At 32.4% G+C, this 20,782-nt stretch overlaps 2 protein-coding genes across 2 annotated transcripts; both read left to right on the forward strand.

Annotated features, from left to right (window-relative positions):
• Window positions 1-221: 221 nt before the first annotated feature.
• Window positions 222-14,970, forward strand: LOC139509588 (uncharacterized). The gene is made up of 4 exons (XM_071296200.1): window positions 222-1,033; window positions 13,300-13,398; window positions 14,285-14,312; window positions 14,789-14,970. Exons 1-4 carry the CDS (start codon window positions 823-825, stop codon window positions 14,955-14,957), a joined length of 507 nt encoding a protein of 168 aa, XP_071152301.1. The 5' UTR covers window positions 222-822; the 3' UTR covers window positions 14,958-14,970.
• Window positions 14,971-18,113: 3,143 nt separating this feature from the next.
• Window positions 18,114-19,614, forward strand: LOC139509587 (uncharacterized; the record flags this gene model as incomplete). The annotated part of the gene is made up of 1 exon (XM_071296199.1): window positions 18,114-19,614. A coding segment is annotated over exon 1 (1,501 nt), but the record flags the coding sequence as incomplete, so codon positions are not given.
• Window positions 19,615-20,782: the final 1,168 nt, after the last annotated feature.

Below are 20,782 nucleotides of genomic sequence, written 5' to 3' on the forward strand. Positions count from 1 at the left end.
GTAGCATGGGTTCGAATCCCGGCGAGGTAAGAACCAAAAATTTGCGAAAGCAAATTTACAGATCTAACATTGTTGGGTTGATGTTTAGACGAGTTGTATATATACTTTCTATATATATATATCACAATTTTCGACCTCCATTTTCATTTACATAGCACTACTGTTCGAAGATATTTCACACTGCGGCATCAGAATCTTTCATGTACTAGGAAGAAGACGACGACATTGTATAATGACAGATTGCAACTGACATTGCATTATTACTTTAAAAAAAGAAATATTTGCATTGCTAAGCAGTGCAAACATAATGTTAGTATCTTTTCATTGAAATTCAGTGATTTATAAAAGCGATATAATCAACTAATGGCCAGAATAATATAACATCCAGTGGAAAGGTGTGACATGACATCTTCTAATGGATAGAACGAGTACACAACCATGATAGTGTACATAAGTAAAAGCTGATAAACTGACATGGTTGAAACAGATATATGGGGACAAGAGCCAGAAACATGCGTTGAAGAAATATTGAACTTTCTCTCGTATTTTTAAACATTCTCATCAGATTATTATTTGCAACAGTTACTTTTGTTAAACATGTTTAAGTGCATGTGTCTTACAGGAACGACTATTCAATCATTTTTTCTCATTCCATCTGTTCAATATTATATGCAATCGTGTTATACATGTTATATTGATTTCGTATACATATGTTGAATAGTTTCACCAGACTCACCAACTTTGACTGGACCATCCACTTTGACACCAGGACAACAAGGCAGAAGGACATGTATTTCTGCAAATGGTTATCCAGCTGGTATAATGACCATGAGAAATAAAAATGAAAATACTCAGTTTACTACTGAGTTTACATCTTCCAGTGTATTAGATCAAAAATCCTTTGATGTTACTGGTACCCTTACCTGGAGCCCCGTAATTGTTAACAATGGAGATACCATTTGCTGTGATGTAACACATACAACTACACTAGGAAGTACTCCACAGACAGTCTGCAGACAAATTACTGTCGCTCGTGAGTATTTTTTTATTTCAATAATAACTGCTTATTTATTGCAGAGAATACATGAATAAATAAAGACTAGTATTGACCGTCAGCACGTTAGACGATGGCATTATTCTAATGTATTTTAACACATTTTCATTTAAAATTGGCTACTAGTATTCATAATTTACTAAAAATAAAAGTCACTGTAAGACATTGTAAAAATTCAATACTTTTTTCTTCAAAATTACAGGCGAACTAGACTAACACTGACAATTATAAACACAGCAGTATCACATAACAAAAAAAATCAATATGCAGTGGAAGTTATAGTTTAAATGGTTATTTTTCTACATTCTCAATCATTGATAAGAATGTATGGTTCTCCAACCAAGTCTGCAAGCATAAATTATCAGACACTCAAATAGTATAACAAGTTAAGATAAACACGTGTTAACACTTTATAGTTACTGTTTAAAAAAACAGACACATTTAAAAAATGTTTTATATTTACGAAAATATGTGAAAGGATAGGTTTCGCAAAATTAAATTTTTGCAGTCTTACATGTCTTAATCTAAATACCATCATTTGACTGAGAATTATCTGAAACTGTATTGATTACTCTCGCATATTTTTTAATTGTTTAACACTCGTAATCACAAATACATGCCACATTTGTAGTACTTACGACAGTGAGAAAAACTATATTTACATACAAGTGAATGGATCTAATCATCAATGAGAACTTTATGATACAATTTCAAACACATTATTGATTGAAACAGAGTAAACTTTTAGTTTTTTTATTATCTTCCCTTTAAGCTTATTATTATTCATGACGTTTGTTACACGAGTTCCTAGCCTATCTTTTAGACTGGAGCAATCACAAAATGGGGTCGATGGTGAGGTATCAAACAGGATATGCAAACTCATCATCGAAAACAGGTTGGGATGAAGGTTGGTGTCTGTAATAACATTAAAATCCGCTGCATTTGTTTCGTTCTATTAGTTATAAGTGATGAAACTGTTGTTCAGAGGTTTATCGTCTGTTGCTGTGGTTCACCAGTGTTTCTCGTTTTTTAAATATAGATTTTACTGTTAGTTTCCTCTTTGAGAGGTTTTACACAGTGTGAGTCAACGCTCCAGTGTTGAAGGCCATTTTTTTTACCTATAATAGTTTTCTTTTACATCTTCTCATATCTATTGACAATGCCACAGCAAGTAACTAAAAAACAAACAAAAAAGTATATAGATAACACCATACAGAAAAAGTAATGAACAACACAAACCGTCCCAAAAACCTGGAGTAACATCATAAGCTAAAGAAGGGTAAAATAAAATCTATTGGGAACTTATCTGCATGTTCACAGCTATTAGCTGGTTGCTGTTCCATTATCATGTGGAAGAAAAACACTTACATTAGTTGTAATGCTTATTATTTGTAGAACCTATTTCAATTAACGCTCCCGTAACCCAGTATAGTTCAAATATACAGTCATCGGTTACTCTGCAGTGTGATGTTACTCAAGGTACTGCATCTCAAATAATATGGATTAAAGAAAACGTTCAACTAAATATAACCAGTAATTCCCGATTTTCTGGCGGCACAGTCGTCAATGAATCTCTGACTATAGCCAATGTGCAACAGTCTGATGGTGGAAACTACGTTTGCCGGGGCATTGATGCTGCAACTGGTGAATGCAAATACCATTATTGTTAATCCTGTTGGTAAGTACCTGTATTGTACGAAGTTTTTAACGCGGCTCGGTCCTTAAACAGTGCGCATATTTTAAAGCATGTTTCTTACGACTAGCGCCTTTGAAACGGTCGTTTTTTTAGGGTCTTCTAAAAATAGTTTTATAGCCACTTATGAACGCTGCCGTGACTTAGAGAACCCTTTCCTGATATCAACAAGAGATGCAAAACGTTCTGCAAAACAGGAAATATGTACGGTCAGAAATACGGAGTGCTTTGTTAATTTTTCATATAAAAGTTAAAAGGGCAAAAAAAAACATGATATAAACATAACATTGAAAATAAAAATAAAGAAAAATTGACCAGAACGATGTCGACGGTATCTGGTGCGTTCGCTCCAAACACACATTAGCACTCTACATCATTAAATACTGGTTGAATCAAAAGATGTCTTTTAGATGTTTATATGAAAACATTGTGTCAATGACGCAATCTTTAACCGTTAACAAAATGTTTCACCGTAAACAAATAATATCGATGTAGACAATACAAATTTAAAAAACAAATAAAACCTATATAATAGTATGCTATAAAGGCATCTAGAGCTCATCTGCACGATATCCGTTTGGCGTATAAAAAATTGTTTTACTCACGGTCATAAATCACTTTTTTACTTGAAATATCTTCGTTTCCAAGTATTGGTAGAATTTTAATTCGGAGCATGTGCAAATGTTCCCACTGCAAAATTTTGATAACAGTCAGGGATGGGGTAATTGAAAATGTAAGGTAATTAAGTTTAATGCATTACAATTTTACATGTTATTGAAAGTAATGTGTATTTGAGCATTTTGTTTAACTACACGTGTTGGTAATTTTATTAATTACAATTAAAAAAGCATGTAATGCTAAATTACTTTTGAATTACATTTCAATTAAATGTACTTTTAACGTTTTAATGATAAGATATTGTGTTGATATAATAGAATTTAATTCAATAATAATTAAATTCGGTTATTGTAATTATATAACTTGGTATGATTTTAATTGCCAGTGTGTTTGCTTCATTTCTTACTGGTCACTTCAATATGCTAATTAGTTTAGCCCGCAAAATGTTAGTCCGTGCAATTTACCTCGTGTAGTTTGGTCATTTGGATTCAAACCTTACACGGAGCTTAACCAAAGCTACAAGATTTAAAAGAAAATTCTACACAGAAGAAAAGATGAGTATTTTTAATTCTAGTTTAAGCTTTTGAATTAACAACGTTATAAAGAATAGTCGATAGATAATATAAACGGTTGAAGTTTAATGTCATTTTTTTGTTTTTGTTTGATAATTTAACTTTGTTAAATAAAAGTTTTGGTTTTAAAAATAGTCGTAATTTTCTTTGGTGTAATATAAATGTAATTTAATTTTGTTATAGCGTAAAATGTCGACAGTCTGTTTTTAGATATTATTTTATAATTTTATTTGTAAATCGGTGAATAGTTAATTATAATGCGAATTGTAAAACATAATTGTTTAACTGTTTTACTATGCTAATGAACATTTCCCATGCAATTGAATTTTAATACAAATCTGGCAGTACTAAGAAACTGGTGAGTACGGCATATATAAGTTTCGACATAAATGTAGATACATTTCTGTTTGCCCAATATATGTATGAAATATGCGACACTGGACATAAAGCTACCAACAATAAATCATTATTTTCGTAAATTATTGCTAGTTATCAAGGATGTTAATAGTTGGCTAGATTAATTAGATAAATTTTCGTTTGAATTGTTTCATAGTTTCATTCATGTTAATAGCCATTTATAGGGTTAGAAATTTCTCATTTATAAAAGCCACGTCATTTTATATTTGAGGGATTATACCTCAATTAAATTTTGTATGACTATCGTCATCATAATTTTGTTATTATCATTGTGAATATAACTGAAATATCTGCCACTGGACATTGAAAGAAATAATCATGTTTTTGCGTTCTTGTCTTGTTTTTGTTTTTATATACGTGGTTTTATACATTGCATCTTATTAATACTAACCAGTCATTGAACATTTTGAAATATTTGTTTTTCATATTGATTCAATTTTTTAAATTGACAAACAGGATTGTCAAATGTTAAAATTGTTTCACTTATGCATTCACTAATAGCGTATATATTTGTTTAAGTATCCCGAGAGGAAAAGGACAGAGGGTACTGCCAAACCGTACTGCACGCAGGCAGGACAATCAGGTACAGCTACCTGTCAACAGAAGGCGTCGCGCAAGAGAGCTGATATCATTGGACAAAATGAAGCCAATCCACAGTAGTTGCCAATACTGCCTCCACAACAGCCAATTTTGCCTCCACAACAGCCAATTTTGCATCCATAGCAGACAATTTTGCCTCCACAGCAGCCAATTTTGCCTCCACAACAGCAATTAATGCCTCCACAATTGCAATTAATGCCTCCACAACAGCCACTAATGCCACAATACTTGCCTCAACAGCCAATTCTACCACCACAACAGATTGGAGCTTCAAGCATCCCTCAACAGCCCACTGAACAACAAGTCCCGGGTCAGGGAGGTGTACAACTAGGGCAGTCAGCAGCTCGAAATACTGTAGAAAATGGTGAGAATTTAGTTATACCTACTAGTAATGATGTTGATGTGTTTGTACCACAAAAAATTATAAATCAAATTTGGAATTTAGATTATGTTGATTTGGCCCAATTACTGTACAAAAATTTTGTTTCAAATATTGATCAACCGAAAAAAAGTGCTAGGTTTTGATGAAGATGGGGACATTTTAATTGAAAGAAACAAGTTTTCGAAAGTCAAAGCATTATCTAGCATTGGGGAGTGGACTGAAGGTTTTATAAATTACATGAAAATATTATTACAAAGATTTCCGGCTTTGGCAAATGAATTGATTAGCTACATGACGATTATTAGGGGGGGGGGGGGGGGGGGGCTAGTGTACCTTTTGAGAATGTTTATAAATATGACATGCAATTTCGACTTAGAAAAGCTAGAGATCATACGCGTGCTTGGGACGTCATTGATGGGCAGCTATGGCTTCAGTTTATAGCAGTAGGCATAAATCGTGTTCAACAGACACCTACTTATACATCTTAAACAGTCAACAACCCTTGCTACGATTATAATTTTAAGGGCGTTTGTACTCGCATGAATTGTGTATACCTCCATTCATGTATAAGATGTAGCCAGTTCCATCCTTTGATGTATATATATCTGTACAAATAACGCAAATAGTAGGAGTAATCCTCGAAGTTCTACAACTTCGCAATTTTCTGCTCCTAGGTATCAAAATTACCCTAGGGCACCTGTTACACAAAATTTTGCACCAAGGTATCAGTCCAATGCCAGAGCTGCAACACAGTCCAATAGGTTTTCGAATCCACGAAGAAATTTTAACCAAAATTCTCGTTTTTCATATACTAATTACAGATTTCCTGGTAACCAGGCAAACGTTCCACGAATGCAATTTTAACATGTTCAAATGTTGAATTATCTTCTTTTTTTACAGCTTTCAATCATCAGTACGATATTTGGTGTTTGGGTTTTACCCCTATTAATACCATGGTTTTAGGGAATATGTTGATAGACTACCCCGATATAATTTCGGCAAATATATTATACAATGGTTTTAAATATGGTTTTCGTACACATTATACAGGCCCAAGGGTTGCTTATGAAAGCAAAAAATTAAAATCTGTTTTACAAGATCCAAATTTAGCTTGGAAAAAAGTCATGAGTGAAGTGGAAAATGGCAGAATTGCGGGCCCCTTTTTTATCGGCCTATTTCAAATCTACGAGTTTCTCCTATTGGCATCGTGCCAAAGAAAACAGGTGGTTTTCGTTTAATAACGCAAATGTCTTCACCAGCTAATGGCGGTGTCAATGACTTTATCGATGAGTGCTATACTTCAGTAAAATATTCAATTTTTGACCATGCAGTAAACATGATTAAAAAGCTAGGTTTTAAGGCGGAAATTGCAAAAATGGATATAAAGGCCGCCTTCAGATTATTGCCTATGTTTCCTGGCGAGTTTGCATGATTTATTGGGTTTTAAAATTGAAGATTGGTATTTTATAGAGAAAACGTTGCCTATGGGGTTATCTGTGTCGTGTAGTCATTTCAATAGATTTTCATCGTTTTTGCACTGGGCTGTAGAAAGAAATTCGGGAATTAGTGATATTGATCACTATCTAGACGATTTTTTATTTGCTGGAGCGGAAAATACCGACAACTGTCGAAAATTAATGAGCACGTTTTGCAATGTATGCGTTGAAGGGTCAAGCACGAGAATAACATATTTAGGTATAACAATTGACACAGAAAAAATGCAAATTCAAATCCCAAAAAACAAAATAGTTGAATTGCTCCAAAAGTTGAACGATACCAGTAATCGTTAAAAGATAACATTAAAACAATTACAATCTTTATGCGGTTCATTGGCCTTTTGTGCCAGAGCTTTACCAGCCGGTCGTGCTTTCAGCAGACGTTTATATATTGCATGTCAGCGAGGGGAAAAACCGCATCACTTAATCAGAATATCAAAGGAGATTTTGAATGACATTTCAATTTGGAAATTATTTTTAGAAAAATATAATGGGATTTCTTATATTTTGGACGACGAGTGGTTGTCGAGTTCTGTTTTAAATCTCTTTACCGATAGTGCTGGGGGAATAGGAGGCGGATGTGGTATATATTTTAATGGGAAATGGTCGTATTTACCTTGGCCTATGTATTGGAAGGAAGACGTTTTCAGAGACATAACTTATTTAGAAATGATCCCTATCGCATTAGCGATTTATTTGTGGGGTAGCTTATGGCAAAGAAAGAAAATTATGTTTCATTCAGATAACCAGTCCGTTGTTAACATTATCAATTCCTGCTCATCAAAATCACCTCGTGTTATGTCACTTGTTAGACACATCGTATTGTGGTCCTTGCTGGGTAGTTTTCACATTAAAACCGTTCATATTCCTGGTTATAAAAATGTTTTTGCCGATTTAATCTCTCGTGGAAAATTTCAGAAATACAAGGAATTGGCTCCATGTGCAGAACCGCACCCAACATTAGTTCCAGCGGACTTTTGGACAATTTTAGACCAGAAGTGCTGAGCCTAATTGAAGCCTCAAATTCTTCAAATACTTGGCTTACGTATCAAAATGGACTAAATTCATTTCAAAACTTTAAACATAAAGTAAATTTGTACGACGTATGGCCATGCCCTGTTTCACATTTAGTTAATTATATAGCTTACATGTTTAAGGAAGAATATTCTTATTCAACTGTGAAAGCGTACCTTTCGGGCTTTTGTTTTTATCATAAGATTAATGGTTTGGTGGACAACACTCAATTTTTTATAGTTCAAAAAATGCTCCGTGGCATGCTTCGTTTAGATAAGCGACATGACTGTCGTAAGCCTATTACCATTGATATATTAACTAGACTTTTAGATGCACTGAACTTAATTTGTTATTCAGTATACGAAACATGTTTATTTAAAGCTTCATTTTCAGTTGCATTTTTTGGATTTCTTCGTGTAGGAGAAATTGCAAAATCTAATTTTAATGAGAATCATATCGTAAAACGATCTAATATAACATTTGGAAATAATTCAGGGTCACTTTATATAGTAGTTCCTTCTTCAAAAACTGATCAGCTGGGTAATTCAGCAACGATCGTTCTGGAAAGGTATAAAATTAGTTCGATTTGTCCTGTTCAGTTAATGTCGGACTATATTGCTATGAGACATAAAGATGATGGACATTTATTTTGTCATGCAAACATGAAAACCCTAACGAGGTACCAATTTTCTAATATTTTAAAGAAAACACTAGCATTTCTAGGTTATAATCCTTCTGAATTTAATACACATTCATTACGTATTTGAGCTGCAAACCAGTCTTTTCTCGATGGTTTAGATGAAAATAGTATTAAATTGAAAGGTCGATGGAAATCGGCTGCTTACAAAGGTTATATAAGAACAAACCTCGTATAGTACTAAAATACTTATTTTCAGGGTACCAGAAAGATATTTGGATAATTGGCTCTTCAATTGTCACAAGAGCTAGTGAGCACGCTCACATTAGGCCTATAGGTGATTCGCTAGGATTAGAGAAAATTGGATGTGACTTAGTTTGGATCGGTATGTCGGGTATGAAATGGCAGAACTTGGTTAGTTTAATACAAAGTATTCTCAATTGGAGAAGTATTCCGTTTTCTGTTATCATTCACTGTGGGGGTAATGACATTGGGGACACATCATGTGGTGATTTACTCTACCATATGAAGTTTACCATAGCCATTCTTTCAAAGATGTTACCGGACACTGCTTAAGTATGGTCAAATATTTTACCTAGATATAAATGGAGGTTCTCTAATAATACTGGAGCTATGGAAACTACTAGACGGAGAATAAATAGGGGAATGCGTTCGTATTTGCTAAAAATAGGAGGATACGTTATAAAACATACAGATTTTGAGGATAAACATGTTGGCCTTTTTAGTGATGATGGGGTTCATCTTTCCTTCATCGGCAATGATATATTCCTAAATCAGATTCAAGGAGCTCTGGAAATGTTTTTCAAATTTCCTCATTGTTTGGTTTTCCCTTACAATGAATAAAATAGCTTAGATGTTGACAATATTGAATTTAAGTTGATTTTAATATTTCAATTAAATTGTCTAATAACTTTTATAATATTGTATTTGATTTGATGTTGATAAATGTGTTGATGTTGAAGTTGATAATGTTGTTGAAGTTGATATTGTTGTTGAAGTTGATAATGTTGTTGAAGTTGATAATGTTGTTGAAGTTGATAATGTTGATGAAGTTGATAATGATATTGATTTTGAAGTTGATGTTATTTGAAAGGTTGATTCTGGCTGTTAAATTTGTCATGCGGTAAATTTTATGGCGGATTACCAGTTGCGCAACTAGTTACTCTACTGGTAATTTTGGCCGAATTTACTTTAAGCTGCTATAGATTACCCAGTGGCTCCTGGTATAACTTTATTACTGCTGGATCGCCCTTCAGTAATTCAATCGTCATCAAGTTTTGATTGACAAGTTGGTTGTGTTTCTTTGTTGCAATCAATGCCATGACAAATTTACAGCCAAATAAATCTTAATTTCTTTAATGCCTTAGATTCATAGTTTAATTGTTAGATTCATTACATCATAAGGTCAAACAATGAGATTACATAATTATACCTACAAGTACACTTGACATTATATCTAGGCCTCCTTTTCAATATAGGTGCGCGTTTGTATATATACAATAATAGAATTTAATTCAATAATAATTAAATTCGGTTATTGTAATTATATAACTTGGTATGATTTTAATTGCCGGTGTGTTTGATTCATTTCTTACTGGTCACTTCAATATGCTAATTAGTTTAGCCCGCGAAATGTTAGTCCGTGCAATTTACCTCGTGTCGTTTGGTCATTTGGAATCAAACTTTACACGGAGCTTGACCAAAGCTACAAGATTTACCCGACCTCCCAGTTTCCCATTATGAATTTTTTCTGCTGCTTTTCATTTATCTTTTCAGTTTTGGAAGAGTGATTATAGAACCAGCGTCATGGCATAAATAACAGACTCAAGTTAAGTGCTTTTGTTAGTGTGAATGGACAGGCCGAATTTACTTTAAGCTGCTATGGATTACCCAGTGGCTCCTGGTATAACTTTATTACTGCTGGATCGCCCTTCAGTAATTCAATCGTCATCAAGTTTTGATTGACAAGTTGGTTGTGTTTCTTTGTTGCAATAAATGCCATGACAAATTTACAGCCAAATAAATCTTAATTTCTTTAATGCCTTTGATTCATAGTTTAATTGTTAGATTCATTACATCATAAGGTCAAACAATGAGATTACATAATTATACCTACAAGTACACTTGACATTTTATCTAGGCCTCCTTTTCAATATAGGTGCGCGTATATATATATACAATAATAATAATTTATTTGACATCCAGAAATGTTTGCTGGATAGTCTTTTATCTTAGAGTATCATATATTGATGTTGTTCAGTTTTTAAAAAGATCTTTATCTAAATAAATTGATAACTTGTATATAATTTCCCTCAATGTATGTATACATGTACATTTGTGCAACTCCTTGTTAGACAGTTCATTTAAAATTTTAAGTCACTGCAAACACTCATTTTGTCAAATTAGTATACACAGTAGAATAATAGAAATAAAAATCATCAGCTGTAAAACAACTGGCAATTTATCAAACTAAATGTATAATGAAACAGCTTAGAGATAATGCTACTATTACATGTGTGTTATTTAATTAGCAAAATATTGCTTATATTTAGACATCATACATTGTTTGTACTAAAAATAATTTTCAATCTAGTGACAAGCATACTTTGAATATTTTTAACAAAAAAAGAAACACATTTTTTTTATTTATTTATTCAAATTATGTTTAATCAAATGGCTTCCATTTCTGAATTGTCAAAGCACCCCTAAATGCAGACTAATTGATAAAACATTGAAAATACTAATAATGATCAAATGCAATGCTATAACTATGGTGTAAGCTTACAAGCATATTTTACACATGCTATAATAGTTATCAAGGTACCAGGATTATAAATACATGATAAACATGTAATAAATGTTGTTTAAGAAAGTAATGTGTAGTTTAATTAATAACTTTATTAAAATTATTGTAATCTAATTAATAACATTTCAAAATCAGTGTAATGTGTACATGTAAATAGTGTAATCGATAATTTTTGCAATCTAATGTGTAATTTAATTAATTACATTCATGAATAATGGTTTTCACTCCAAGTCTGATAATTGTTAAGTATTTTTTATTTTCCAAAAAAATTGAACATAACAAATCCGAAGTATTCGAAATATTTTAACACCGCAAAACTTTTATAAATAGTTAAGTACTAATGGATTTTTTATTTTCCAAATTTTTTTTGAACATGACATTATTCAAACAAAAACTAAGTATTTGACAGTAACACATATAATAGTTATCAAAAGTACCAGGATTATAATTTTATACGCCAGACGCGCGTTTCGTCTACATAAGACTCATCAGTGACGCTCAGATCAAAATAGTTCAAAAGCCAAATAAATACAAAGTTGAAGAGCATTGATGATCCAAAATTCCAAAAAGTTGTGCCAAATACGGCTAATGTAGTCTACTCCTGGGGTAAGACAATCCTTAGTTTTTCGTAAAATTCAAAGTTTTGTAAACAGAAAATTTATAAAAATGACCATATTATTGATATTCATGTCAACACCGAAGTGTTGACTACTGGGCTGGTGATACCCTCGGGACAAAACGTCCACCAGCAGTGGCATCGACCCAGTGGTGTAAATAGTTATCAAAAGTACCAGGATTATAATTTGATACGCCAGACGCGCGTATTGTTATTAAAACATTTATTTACTTTATCAAATAATGGGCACGAAAATATCTCGTATCATAATTCTATGACTTCCGGAACTCTAGTCCTAAAGCATGAGACCTCAGTACAAGGATGAAGCTAGCAAACAACAATCAGCAAACAATAAGCAATTGAACAATAAGGTGATGTACATAAAAACCGAAAACAAAAGACAGCAACCACCGTTAAATAATTCAAAAAAAAGGTAAACAGTCCATATATTGTAATTTCAACTCTATCGTGAAATGATATTTATCCCATCCATTTATAAAACAAGTCACATATCGTTTAAGGTTAATATTCAGTACCACAGTAAATATGCATCTGTCAACGGACTTTGCAGGTGTAAGACCACCAATGCACCGACTTCAAGTTAGAAAATATATGATAGAAACCCTTCCCTGTAAAAGAAATAGCACCTTCAATATTATAATTGTTTAATTAAACTAACATACACATTTGCACGGAGAGTCACGGGTATGACTATATAGGTCTTGTGAAGGAGAAACAGGCACATCTTTTGCACAGGTTATCAAGTTGCGCTATGTTCAAAAATCTAAAAGTGGGACTCCTAATTTGGCCAACCCCACTGTTTTTCCATTTTTTTTCCAAATTCTTGACCTAGTGTCAAATATTTTAACATAGCACCACTCGATACTTTGCGTCTGTTTCTCCTCTTCAATGTATAGTCATACTCCGTGACATCCCCCATTATTTTACACTAGAATCTATTTTTTTTTTTTTTTTTTAAACTAAAATAATTTTTAAATTTATTTACAAATATATCTTAAAAAGCTATAAATCATGTCAGTAACGAAGTACTCACTACTAAGCTAGCGATATTCTCGGGATGTAAACACCAACCAGCAGCAGTTTCGATAAAAATAAAAAAACACTTGATAAATTCCAAACATTCGATACGTTTTTTCTGGATTAATCATTCACATTATAGAAACGATATACATGCAGAACGAAAAACAATCATATTACAAAATGCGCTCTAATATCATATATTGCATAATATTGAACATCATATATGCTTCACCTAGCAGCTCTCTAAAACATTATATATTGTATATTGCTATTAGAAATTAAACTAAATAAAATCGCTGAAAAACTTTAAAAGATCAAATAATAATTTGCAGATGAAGATGAAGATAATATCATAAATTATGTCGTGATTGGAATTTTGGCAGTATTGGTTCTATTTGTTTTACTTGTTGTGATCATACCATACAGAAGAGGTATGTTTACTAAATTCTTACTCAAATGTACTTTATGCATTTCCAGTCAATAACATGTTAGCTTTTTTTTACCATATTTAGTAACTTTATTTACTTAAATTCGCAGTTTCCAAAACTAATGCATTCTGGGTAAAATTTCCAAAAGCGTACAGCAAAAAGTTACGATTTGTTCAAACTGTGATAAACAATAGAATTTTAACCAATGACGTAACGTTATCTTCATTAAGTGTACAAACACTGAGATTAGCAATAGGCAGTTAGGTTCTTTAAAGGAAAATTGTACATCATATCAATGGATGTGTTATAATTAAGCTTTAAACAACATTTTATTTCTTAATGTCCTATCTCTAAAATGGCTCAGTAGAAGGCATTGCTCTCTTTCTGGCTGTCAATTGGTACTACTGTGTTACATCATTTTATTTGTTTTAATAAGACACAAGAATGATTCCGCAATGATGATTCCAACAGATTTAGTTACTCAACGAAATATGTCATATCTGGATTTGTTAACGAAGTTTAAAGCAAGACCTATGACACAAAACTTTCAATATTCTAATTCTGAAATTAATATGTTCATTTTGTCTGTTTCTATACTGTAAACAGTTTTAGCTAAATGTTCGTCTTTTCAGCTGTAATACGCTTAAAAGTATCTATAAAAAAGACGAACAAAATATCAAGACTTAGATTTGTGTATTTGACAACGCCATTGCTAAGAAGAAAATAAGACGAACACGCAAACAACAGAACAAAATAAAAACCTTAGCAAACTAAAGAATGAGCAACACGAACCCTACCACAAACAATTCAAAACAAGGAAAGGTAGGGGGCGTTCTATGATTATCCTTAAAGAAAATGTGTTTTATTAATACGGCATATATGCGTTTAGGTCGAGAGAAAAAGAAAGATAATACAAAGTGAGTACAAATATAAAAAAGCTGTTCACTTTGATATTGTTTTAATTGTCTATCGCTTCAAAAAATATTGTCTTCAAAATAAAAACAGCAGTGTTTTTTTTATCTATCGTACTTGTATGTGTAAAGAAAACCTGATCTTACAATAAAATAAAAGTGATTTCGATATTTGGTCTTAGTTTCTGTTACTCATCATGACTTTCTAACGGAAAATACTACAACTGACAGCGAATACTTGAAACAAATATATTATGTAAATAAAAACAAAAACTATTTGAAATCATGTAGGTCTAACGTGTTATAAGTGATGAAAACGTATAACAAAAAATACCCAAAAAAAAGGGAAATTTAAAAAGTCCAGAAAAACTGGCAACATCACATCTTATCAATCAGATTGACTGATACTTTTTTTTGACAACTATAACCATTTAGCTACTTATATATATATACAGATTTAATTCTATTAACTTCCATTTTAGAAGTAAACACGTATCCGAACAGACAGCTATGTCCAACAGGCAGGATAATGCAGGTAAAAGAAATAAATTTCAAATATCAGCTACACTTCATTTATTTGCAATCTGTCATCAAAGTGAGACGCGACATACAAAAGGACATTATCTCATACTTATAATGCACGGACACTGACAACGCCATTATAAAAAAACTAAAGCCACGAAGAGCCGAATAATAACAAAACAAAACACTACAGAGAACACGAACCTTACCAAAACAAAAGTGCAACCAGGTACTCCAGATGGATAGTTGTTAGCATACTCTGTAAATGGTTAAAAGAGATAGCTGAGTTGTTTTTATGTTCCGATAATCATTTTTCATGTAGATTTTTTTTTTTCATTTTTCTTCTTTCGATTATTGACATAATTTTTCACTCTTTTCCGAATTTTCTTGTTTCCTTTTAAGTAAAACAGTTGATATATACTGATATCATTTACAAATAAAGTATCAAGAGTACAATGATAATAATCTTTGAATATCCCGTTACAAACTAATAGATATAACCTTATGACTCTCCTGAAGTAATATAATAGTGTTGCTGATTTAGCCATGGTTTGTTACAATTGAGTTTATTATTTATTTTTATTTGGAGTTTACATATATCTAAAGACCTTATTTCATTTGTATTTTTCTCATATTAAAATTGTTATCATTATTTTTAAATAATCAGTTTATGTTGCTAAACTTGTTTTTAGTAAACAGCGATACGACGCTCATGAACACCGTTTGACTGCAGCGTTCTGATTCTAATTCAAATGCGGAGCTATTGACCAAAGTGTCCGTAATCTTAAATTGGTTTTCAAAACAGACGTTAGTTCAAAAAAAACGGTACCTCTAGTTTTCTATTTGCATATTCGTTATTAAAACCTTTTTTTTTTGTAAGACCGCACTCTTTACAACCTAAGAATGATTAAAAATGCTGAAATATGTTAATGATAGCAGACATACTATTATTGCAAGATAAATCATGAGTAAACCTGACATGAAACGCATTGAAGATGTACAAGGCTCAAAATTTGATTTGTCTGACACTTTTACGACCACATGAAACTTATTAGTTCGATTGAATCAAAACATTAGCAAAATAGTATACAAAATAGAAGGGCATTTATAACCGAAACGTTAATTACTGCTAAATATGTATTTAAAATAAAATACCAGTAGATAAACTATAATCTGAAGAACTTGATCTTCCATCACTGTATACCTAAACTGCATTAGTGTCCTTACAAAAATCGATATATTGCTGGGTTTTCCAAGTGCTCCACGAAACCTCTTTCTAAACTATTTAAATCTATTCTATCAGCAATCAAAGCCGGGCTTCCAAATTATTGTGAAAGTGCATGTTCTAGAGGTGGCGTGAATCATTAATGAATCCTAAAAAAATCCATAAATCTTTTAAAGAAGATACAAACTATGACTTTTCATCTTGCAAAAGTATCAAAACATCTGACTTTTCTATACTTTACAAAAATATTCCCCATTTTAATCTAAAAAAAAAAAATTGAAAGAGTTGGCATAGTTTTGTTTAATTAAAAAAAATGGCCAACGTAGAAATAATTATCTTGTATTTGGGAAGGATACATCCTACTTTGTAAAGGATCACACCAATTTAAACTAAAAAAGCTCTGAAATTGACATTATCAAAATGCTTGATTTCTTGATTGACGACATATTTGTCACGTTTGATAGCCGTGTTTTTCAACAGAGTGTCAACATTTCAATGGGAACTAATTGTGCCCCTCTACTTGCAGACTTGTTTCATTATTATTTTCAAGCTGGTTTCATGCAGGAACGTATTAGAAAAAAAGATAAGAAGTTAACAATATCCCGAAACTTTACTTTCCGCTATATAGATAATGTTCTCTCACTGAGTTACTGATTACTGAGTATATATCTCCCAATTGATTCGATATTCATGTCATTGTATTTCCTATTAGGATTTCCATGATAGAGGATTGCTGCTCACAAGGAAGCTGCATCCCTTCGCAAATTTTACGGACGCCATCAGGAGTTCGTTGACCGTCATTGAATAACCGTTTCACATATGATATCGTGTATGTTCCTTACATCGTTACTACAATCCCCTTCCTTGTGACCTACCGATCAGTTTATTTTCTATTTATGAGTTTGACTGTTTCTTTGGTATCTTTCACCCCTTATATGAGATAGCAAAAAAACTCATCATAGATACCAGGGATGATATGTTGTAATTGCACCGGACGCGTACTCCGTCTACAAACGACTCATCAGGTTAATCCAAAAAAGTAAAAACGGTAAAAAATAAGAACGAGGTTGACGAGCATTGAGGAACAAAAATTTCAAAACGTTTTGCCAAGCAAAGGTTATCTATTCCTGACGTAGGAAAACATTCATTTGGTACTTCAAAAATTCAACATTTCGTTAACAGTTAATTTATAAGTATGACCATATTAATACTAACTGATAGTGATTAATTAAGTACTGGAACAATTTTAAATGTTATTATTTGTTTCAGATTATAGTACAAATCGAGATCGCGACAGGTACGTTTGTTTAACAAATGCAAGTATGTCAGATAAGAATAGGTGTATCTAAAATAGAGCATACACAAACAAAATACGTTCGATATAAAATAAAAGCAGACACGTCGTGATTAATAAATATTAAAGAGACCAAAGAAAAAATAATAATGCTAAACTTAAAATATAATTTCAAGAATAATAAACCTTATCAAAATCGCGTAATCAGATATTGGTGATCAGACACTTGATGGTCTTTGCAAAGCATCATGTTATCTCCCTCTAATAAGTACATATATATATATATATATATATATATATATATATATTTTGATAAATAAAAAGTCCTTGGTACAGAAAGTATAATTTAAAAGTAAAAAACACAAAAAATCACATCATAAATCGAACATTGTTTCTGTTAGCGCTTTCACCGCATCTCCAGCGGTTCATCAGACAGAATTGTTATCGTTAATAGTAACGACTTGTGACGTTACGTTATAGTAACGTCATGCGGTAATTGTATATATCTTACAATGAATTCTTTGGAAACACTAATTATGAAGATGGATCCCTGGTACGGAACAAAAAGGGTACTAATCCTCAACCAAATAGGGACAAACATTTAGAAGAATATATTAATTGTTTAAAACAAACCGCCAACACAAATATTGTCGATTCACACGTAAAATCAAATCTGCCGAAGTCTCAACAAAAGACTATAAAGAAACTTCAAAATGATGAATCAATTATAATAAAAGAGGCGGATAAAGGCGGGGGTATAGTGATTATGGACAAAGATCACTACAAAGACATGGTTCTTAATCAACTTGAAGACGGGGTATTCTACCAAAAACTAAATGGAAATAGAGACAAAAGCACAATGTCGAAAATAAGAAAACTAATAAAGGAATATTCTGACAATCTTACCGATAAGGAAAAAGATTATCTTAAAAATTTTGAGGTTAAAACTAGCAATTTTTACGGCCTTCCGAAAATCCACAAATCCAAGGAAATTCAAGACCATGTAGAAAACTGTGATTCTATGAATATTAAAATCAACAGGCCTACTGATCTTAAAATAAGACCGATTATTGCAGGACCTTCATGTAGTACCCAAAGGCTAAGCAACCTCCTTGATATCCTACTTAAACCACTTTGTATAAAAGTGCCGAGTTTTGTCAGAGATGACATGGATTTTCTAAACTATATTCCAGACCGGGTACCTCTTGATACAATACTAGTGAGTTTTGACGTAATAAGCCTTTACACGAACATCCCGCACGAATTAGGATTAAAAGCTGTACAATACTGGTTGGAAAAGTATCTAGATGAAATTCCGGAACATTTTTCTAATGACTTCATCATCAAAGGATTAAAACTTATCCTTGAGAACAACTATTTCCAGTTTAACGACACTTATTACCTTCAAATCAAGGGAACCGCGATGGGTACAAAGGTGGCACCAACATATGCCACTCTGGTTATGGGTTACATAGAAAAACAACTATACGAAAAGATACCTTCCGAATTCGATGAAAAATTCAGACTTTACATTGAAGAAAATTGGAAGCGATATCTTGATGATTGTTTTATTTTCTGGACAAAAAGTGAAGTTGAACTAGATAAATTTCATTCAATGCTGAATGCCTTAAATGAATCAATACAATTCACTTACGATTCCAGCTCTTCAAAACTCCCATTCCTAGACATCAATATTATCAAGGAAGAAGAACAAATAATAACGGACTTATACTGTAAACCCACTGATACCCATCAGTATTTGGATTTTAGGTCATGTCACCCGTCACATACCAAACGAAATATTCCTTTTAATTTAGCCCGACGTATATGCACAATAGTAATAAATTTGGAGTTACGTGATAAGAGACTACAGGAATTGAAAAATTATCTAAAAAGACAAAACTACCCAGTCAGATTAATTGAAAATGGAATTAAAAATGCATTGAAAATTCCAATCGCTGAACTAAGAAAAACAGTATCAAGGGAAGACAAAAAAGATAAACAACAATCAATTCCTTTTGTTATAACTCATAATCCACGTAATCACCAGATCTTAAATTCTGCTAAAGGGTTTTTACCTTTTCTTCACAAATCAGAGAAAATGAAAGATCTTGTCGACAAATCACAGCTTATTTGGAGCCGTCGACAAGCACCAAATCTGAAGAAACTTCTCACACGAGCACAATTCAGTACACAGAAGGTAGCAGAAATACAAAAATGCGGGGATCCCAGATGTGGAACGTGCGAAATGCTAGAAGTGGGACAAAGTAAAACTCTGAAATCCGGCACAGTAATCAAACCGAATAAAAGCATGAACTGCAAATCGGAAAATGTCATTTATTGTGCAACCTGTCCCCACTTGTAATAAAAACTACATAGGTCAAACAAATAGACTAATTGATAGAGTGAGAGTTCATAAACAGCAGATAAAAGACCCGTCAATTCGAAATTCTCCCTGTTCTGAACACTTTGACCGATGTGGAAAGGGAAAATTTAAAATATATCCCTTTTTTAAGATGTGGACCGAAGATAAAATTCCGCGTGAAGCCAAGGAACAATATTTTATTGAACTTTATAAGCCCACACTAAATAGGAAGTGAAATTCGGTCCGTTAATAAAATTCCGTAAGATATATACAATTACCGCATGACGTTACTATAACGTAACGTCACAAGTCGTTACTATTAACGATAACAATTCTGTCTGATGAACCGCTGGAGATGCGGTGAAAGCGCTAACAGAAACAATGTTCGATTTATGATGTGATTTTTTGTGTTTTTTACTTTTAAATTATATATATATATATATATATATAACAAGTCTAAAAGAATACAACATAAAAAAAACACAATAAAACGAACAATATGTTAGATATTTCGGATAACAGATATCCTTCTTCGGTAATTGCACGATGAAAAATGAATCATGTCAATTCAAATTAAGACTCTATCAAAATCTTGATTTATACAATTTAAGCGAACGCTGGAACAATTTTAAAATTTTCAAACACACCGCAAAGACTACAAAAATATGCCAAAAATAAAAAAAAGTTATTTACGATGTGAACTGGCACAACTCTAAATTCCCAAAGGTGTTGGCAGTTGAGATGTTAAACAACTGCGTGGAAATACAGTCGCAATAAACAGTCCTGACCGATCTAAACTGGTATGATATTTAAAATATGACAACGGTAGGGCAGTTGCATCAGAGACTGCGTATTTAAACATCTAAAAAATATAGTAATTTGATGATAGAAAATTGAGTAATAAATGTTTACTAAGGTTAAGTAATAGAACGTGGCTGCGTACTTACACATCCTTGCCAACTGTAATCAAAACTAATATAATTCGAAAATTCTGAAAAGTGTAAGGGTCCAGTACGGAAGCCGTAGTAACTGGCCACAAGTGATGAGAGAAAATTAGTGATGGAGGGAAA

The sequence above is a fragment of the Mytilus edulis genome, unplaced genomic scaffold (genome assembly GCF_963676685.1).
Source record: "Mytilus edulis unplaced genomic scaffold, xbMytEdul2.2 SCAFFOLD_1451, whole genome shotgun sequence".
Lineage (NCBI taxonomy): Eukaryota > Metazoa > Mollusca > Bivalvia > Mytilida > Mytilidae > Mytilus > Mytilus edulis.